Source organism: Trichophyton verrucosum (genome assembly GCF_000151505.1).
Source record: "Trichophyton verrucosum HKI 0517 chromosome Unknown contig00396_1.f1.exp, whole genome shotgun sequence".
Taxonomy (NCBI): Eukaryota; Fungi; Ascomycota; class Eurotiomycetes; order Onygenales; family Arthrodermataceae; genus Trichophyton; species Trichophyton verrucosum.
In genome coordinates this window covers 1-6,521 of record NW_003315369.1, presented here as the reverse complement: position 1 = coordinate 6,521, position 6,521 = coordinate 1, and the positions used below count along the sequence as shown (strand labels likewise).

General features: G+C 47.4%; 2 protein-coding genes across 2 annotated transcripts; both read left to right on the top strand.

Annotated features, from left to right (window-relative positions):
* Nucleotides 1-215: 215 nt before the first annotated feature.
* Nucleotides 216-877, top strand: TRV_05262 (uncharacterized protein; the record flags this gene model as incomplete). Its single annotated transcript, XM_003020594.1, has 2 exons — nt 216-785; nt 824-877. Coding segments are annotated over 2 exons (624 nt in total), but the record flags the coding sequence as incomplete, so codon positions are not given.
* Nucleotides 878-4,730: 3,853 nt separating this feature from the next.
* TRV_05261 (uncharacterized protein) lies at nt 4,731-5,330 on the top strand (the record flags this gene model as incomplete). The annotated part of the gene is made up of 1 exon (XM_003020593.1): nt 4,731-5,330. One exon carries the CDS (start codon nt 4,731-4,733, stop codon nt 5,328-5,330), a length of 600 nt encoding a protein of 199 aa, XP_003020639.1.
* Nucleotides 5,331-6,521: the final 1,191 nt, after the last annotated feature.

Here is a 6,521-nt window from a genome sequence, read left to right as displayed (position 1 = left end):
TCTCTCTCTTCTCTCTCTCTCTCTCTCTCTCTCTTTCGTTTTTTTTTTTTTTTTTTGCCCCTGAAGGAACTTCGCATGGCTGACACATTTTGATAGCCGTCGGTCAATTGAACCGCCCGATCGTCAACCCTACAGACAAATATAAAGAGACATCCGCAAAATTACATACCTACGGCCAATACCTTATCTCTTGTCTACCGAAGTACATCCAACAGTTTTCGGTGTGGAAAGATGAATTGACCATTTATGTTCCCCCAGCTGGTGTCGTGCCTGTCATGACCTTCCTTCGTGACCATACCGCTGCCGAATACACTCAAGTCTCGGATATTACTGCTGTTGATTTCCCCACGCGAGAGTACCGTTTCGAGGTCGTCTACAACCTTCTCAGTGTACGCCATAACTCTAGAATAAGAGTCAAGACGTACGCAGATGAGGCAACTCCAGTCCCTAGCATCACTTCTCTGTACGATGGTGCTCTCTGGTTTGAGCGCGAGGTGTATGATATGTTCGGCGTGTTCTTCACCGGCCATCCTGACCTCCGAAGAATCATGACAGACTACGGATTTGACGGTCACCCTCTGAGAAAGGATTTCCCTCTTTCCGGATATACCGAAATCCGATACGACGAGGAGAAGAAGCGTATCGTTGTTGAACCATTGGAATTGACACAGGCATTCCGAAACTTCGAGGGCGGCTCATCTGCTTGGGAAGGAATTGGCCAAGGCATTGACAGAAAACCAGACAACGTCAGTATCACCGACCTTATTTCTTCATTAAATATGGGAGTAGGCTGCTAACACTTCTATTTATTTATTTTTTCTAGTTCAAACTTCCTACTCCAAAGCCTGAGGAGAAGCCTGAGGAGCAAAAGAAATAAACCAATTGTATATCACTTTCAATACATTACCTGTTTTCGCTTGTTCTATTTTAGACGTACTTGGTACAATGGTACATTCGGTGGTTCATCATCTCAACCCTCTCGTGCGGGGAAATTTTCATTTCTTAACCAAATTTATATACAGATAACACTGTAGGAGGCCACACTAATGAAATGCTCTCATGTCTACATCTAGTCATCAGGAACTGCGGCCGTTAATGTATAAGTCCCGAATATCCAGTATAATCAGCTTATCCAGCAAGTCCATACGCCTGCTTTAAGCTATATTAACGTCAAGATAGGGGACATTAAACCTGCTAATAATCAAGCACTGTAGCCTGAAACATTATTTGGGGGGAGATGGGGTAGAATTAGAGTGATTACTAAGGACCCGTCGGTCGTGGTTCATATCCAACCTTATTGAATCCAACACGCTGCAGGGTGCAAGGCAAGAGACATGTCTGGAGTACCTGGCTCTCGCAAGCAACCACCCAAGGAGCCCCCACTATGCTATTGAAAAAAGGACTAAACAATCCTTCTTCTTCTGTCTGCAGTATGACTGTGATAGGGGCCAGATTTGCTCCCCATGGCGCCATGGGTTGCGATCCTGGTTCCTGTACCAACCCCTAAAAATTCATGGAACGAGGAATCGACAGTCTGCATAAGAGCTTTCCCCTTTAGACGGACCGTCTGGAATACCCCCACCCCATAACTATAGTAACGCATAGACTTCATGGAGTCTAAGCCTTAAGAATGCCCTGCTCGAGAGTGGAGATACATACCGGTCGACCTAGACTGGCTTGATTCAAGACAAACATATTCCAACCGCTTATTACGTACCGTCCGCAGATATAATCGGAGTAAGGGAACGTATCGATCGTTACACCGATGGTCCCATATACCCAGATCCCAGCAGCACATCGTAACCTAAATTTTTTTTTTTTTTTTTTTTTTTTTGTCATCGCGGAAATTGCGGAGAGCTGACTGGGCTGAATCTTGCAGCGGTAAGATGCTTTCCTATTTACATACATCCGTTAGCTATGTTTGAGTACCCAAGCTGGTTAATTTAGCAGTCGATATCCTAGCCCATACCAGGCTTATCCCTAAGGTTTTTTATCTATCCAGACCATGATTCGTTCAATAGCCGAAGAGGGCTACGCCACCTTTCCCTTCCAAAACTGGAGATTTATCAAGGTGACTACCGGACTGGCTCACCGCGGGTGGTCGAAAGATATGGTCTACGACTGGAGACAATAAACTAAGTACTAAACATATTACTCCATATGATCTCAATGAATCCCATGCAATACATCAAGCTGCAAAGGAATCATGCAACATGAATACTTATTGTGCTTTGAATTACCCCTGAATTAAAGGAGGAGGGAGGTATCGCGAGACTGGCACAGATAACTAAATCTCTGACTTATAGAGTCCATACCCCCACAGTTGTGCCCAACAGAGGGAAAAAAAGCCTGCACTGCGGCAAAGGTAAGCACTATTTTTATATCTCCTGCCGCTCCTTCTCATCCAACGTTTACTCCTTTAGGAGATTGCCCGGCGTGCTAACGGCCTTTAAACGCTTGGGACCTGCTACGGCTGAAGCTCACGGTCTTGGCTAGGTATTTCCCCGAGGTGGCGCTGCCAGGCCGGCATGTTGAGGTGCATCCCGTATACATACCTTTAACTGGCTACTACTATGACCAAGCTCTGGGTTACCGATATCTCAATGTAAGCTTATTCATAAGTCAGTGATATCATGATGCCGCTCCGCATTTACCTAGACGTATTGCTGTTCTGCCGTGTTTATTACTGTCCTTCAATGCTGTGTTATTGGCTAATGGTTCTGGTTATAGGTATATGCATTCTCCAGCCTCGATAGCTAAATACCTGATACCACATGGGAAACCGTTTGATGAAACCCTTGTCTAGGAAATAAGTGGATGTTGGCGACTCCATTGAGTGATGACTTCACCCTCGACCAGTGATCTAATGCGGAAATTGCCTGTTTCGTTGCTATTTGTCCTTTTGAGGTACTCATCATCAGCCACTATAATGCAATATTACCATGGAGGCATCGAGCTGGCTTTTTATACAATTGGGGTCACGATTATTAGTGCACTGAAACCTGCCAATATCCACTGGAAAGCCCGGTACTTTTTAGTGAGCCTGCCGCCATCCTTTCAAATACTCGCTATCAGTAATACCCAAGGTAGGCTTATCTACCCCGGGATGAAGAAGAGAACGATACCAAGGTCCAAGTCTCATTTCCATCGGACTCATAACCTCATCGGCCCGGTCCAGACTGAGTTAGCCTTAGAGCCTGGGTTTGAATCTCGAAACATCTTTCATGCCTGAGGATATGAATAGGCTTGTTTCAAGACAAGATTCAACACATGAACCAAGGGCATTAGCGCTTACACTGGACACGCAATAAGAGCCTTTGTCTATTTTGATTCTGACTTGGTTCACCGCACAGGCAAGCCTGGATGGTAATCAATAGAGAGTAAAAGAACACCTTGGTGCGACTCGAGGCCGAGTCCCACCTAATGCGCCGTATTTCTATGCATGAATATTACCTAGGCATGCAGGTATCAAGCCGGGATACATGCCCTTTGCAGCGGCTCTCCGGATGTCGTGTTCAATAGGGGCGCGGGAGGCCGGGGCTTGCAGGGTGAAGGCAGTGCTTTCAGCTACTTCTTTATCCCACCACGTTACAAGAGTTCACAGCAGAACCACCTCAAGAGTATGAGGCAGGTGGGTGTTTTAAGTACGTTATGCTTGTCTACCATGAGAAAACACGGGAGTAGGCGACCCTCGGTGTTCCAAGATTCAGCATGAGATTGTGATATCGTGTCAGATTTGCACATAGTATTCACCAAACGCGGCTATAAATCTTCAGCACCTCCCACCCTTCCGTTCCATCTATGCCCTTTGATATTCGGACTCCCGGAATCTTCACCAATTGGGCCTCATTCTCCGAACCGTTGCCATGGAAGCTGCACGGCGTATTAACAAGTGGACTCAGGAGGAAGACACAATCCTGCTTCAGAGACTCCAGGAACAACAAGCTAGTAAGTACAAACTTACCATCGTTGATCCGCCATGATACTCTAACATCTTTGTCAGAAAGCCCCCCAGATAAAGTGGTAGATTGGCAGAAGATTGCAGCAGCGCTTCCAGGGAGGACGAACAAAGACTGCCGAAAGAGGTGGTTTAATGTGCTCAACGGAGATCTAAGAAAGGGCCCCTGGACTGCAGAGGAAGACAGGCTGCTGGGCCAGGCCGTGGAGGCAGAAGGCAAAGTGTAATGAGTGACCCTTGCTGCCACTTGCTGCTCCTTGTTTGGGTGGTTGATCGATCCTCCAGGCATATACGAGATTGAATGCTTATATTGACGGTTGCTTAGATGGATGCGGGTATCAACATATGTCCCACGGCGTACGGCAGATCGTAAGTCTGGCCCAATTAACTATGAACTGTGATAGCGATAGCCAAGGATAAACACTAACTGATGTATATACAGAATGCGCCAAAAGGTGGCAGCACTTTCTTGATCCTGCCTTAGATAGATCCGAATGGACGGAGTCAGAGGTATGTCAAAGCACAAGCAGGGCGCTGGGGGGTTAAGGTATTTCATTCTTAATGAATTAAATCCAGAGCTAAGTTGGTAGTGCCAAATACTATGGGAGGCAGTGCAGACACAGGGCCGTCGATGGCTACAGATTAGAAACAATCTATTTCCCCAGCGTTCCCCTAACTCGTTAAAAAACCAGTGAGTTAAACTACTAGTCAATTTGGACAAACATCAACTCCGGCTTGACTCAACTGACCCTCCTGACACAGATACGCATTCATGTCACGGCATTGCTGCAAGGTCCAAAGGAACTGTGTGGCTGAAAGTGAGGGTATGAGTGCTGCTGGATCCAGTCCTGCTTCACATATTGAAGATCTTTGCACCGTCACAAGCCAGCCATTCAACGACGACAACAGCGTGATATCTAACGACACCCAACTATTATATCCTTCCACGGAGGATACGATTCTATTCCCTGCTGCCTCTCACAACGACAAAGCCATCATTCCAGACTATACTCTGCCGCATTTGACACTATTTGATTGCGTCCATGAAGCAGACGTTACCATGGCAGGCTTCACAAACAACACTGACATCGGGAGTTACCTCCAGGATTACACCGGGGTTGAGGATGGCTTTCCGTTCAACCCCTGCAGCTCGTCGACAATCGACCATCTCAGCCTGTCATCCGGGTTGGGAACCAGCTCGTTAGTCTCGGCGGGAATGTCTGAGTGTCAAAGCAACGACACGGGCTTGTCTTTGCCAAACTGTTCTGTGATGACGGTTAGATTGACGAATCCAGCACCGGAAGCAGTCCATGAGTTTATCCGCATTTTGATGGCGCACCAGCAGCAGGTGACGATAGATATCGAGAACTGAGATGATCTGTGACGTGTAGCATGTAGATAATAATATAGATGGTTGAAACGCAGATGGTCAGAGAAACATTTTTTTTTTTTTCTTAACGACTCGAGTTCTCAAGAGCTCTCGGATCACTGGATGACGGCGGCCTGGGCAGGAAGCACGCAAGCACGCAAGAGAGCAGGTATCCTGTCAGTCAGCCCGTTAAGCTCCCATGCTGCCGAACCCAGAATCCACCGTCCAGGGCCAGTTGTATGGCCTTGCGAGCGAAACCGAGACTCTTGGTTCTGCCTATCCGCCTTGGCTCGAGCTTATTGTGCATATTTGGAATACGGGCCGGCATATATAGAAGTATAAACATAAGATAAGGATAGGGATTGAGGGGGGTCTCATTTTTTAAGATGGAATGATGGAAATGAAGATGTACTGCCTAGTAACTAGTTAGTTATGTACGGAGTAAAAAGTTTTTTTGTTGTAGCTAGCTAGTTAATAATGGAACATATATACGTATCAGCATGTTGAAGTCCATGCTTTTGAATCATGGCAGCCAGCGCCCAAGGAAATGTGCAGTCTATGAGTATGTATGCATGGCAGATGATATGCTTGTTGAAAGGATAGTCGTCAAGTCGTTACTAAGTGAGTGGAGGAAGAGTAGAAGGACGGGCCGCGTATTTCCCATCCTGTCCCAGCCCAGCCCAGCCCATAAGATGACATCCCAGCCCAAGCGGCAAATTCTTGGGCTTTCTCCATCGGGGCAACCGATATGGCTGATGCAGCCGGTGTAGGGATGCTGTTGGGCCGTTCCGGTCGGAATGACCAGATTCGAACGAGTGAGTTACTGCTTGTGGTAGAACCGTCTTCGGGACCAGCCATCTTCCTGAGTGATGACTTCGCATTCGAGCGTGTAGCCTCGGAGCCAGGGGAGCAGGCGTGCCCAGACAAGCCAATAGACACCGCCTGCTGCGATGATTGAGATTCCGACTATGCAGTGGAGGTAGTACGGCAGCGATTTGTATACATTCTGCCCTTCCGTGGGGGGGACAAAGGGGGCGACGGTGAGATAGATATTACTCAGGAGGAAGAAGGTAGCTATGGGCAGAGTGGCGCTGAAGGGGGGAGCCCACTGGTAAGACTCGCGGTGGAGGTAGAGGTGTATAAGGCCCCCTGCAACAAAGACGTTGACGACTGCCAGGGGGTAGGAGATGACGC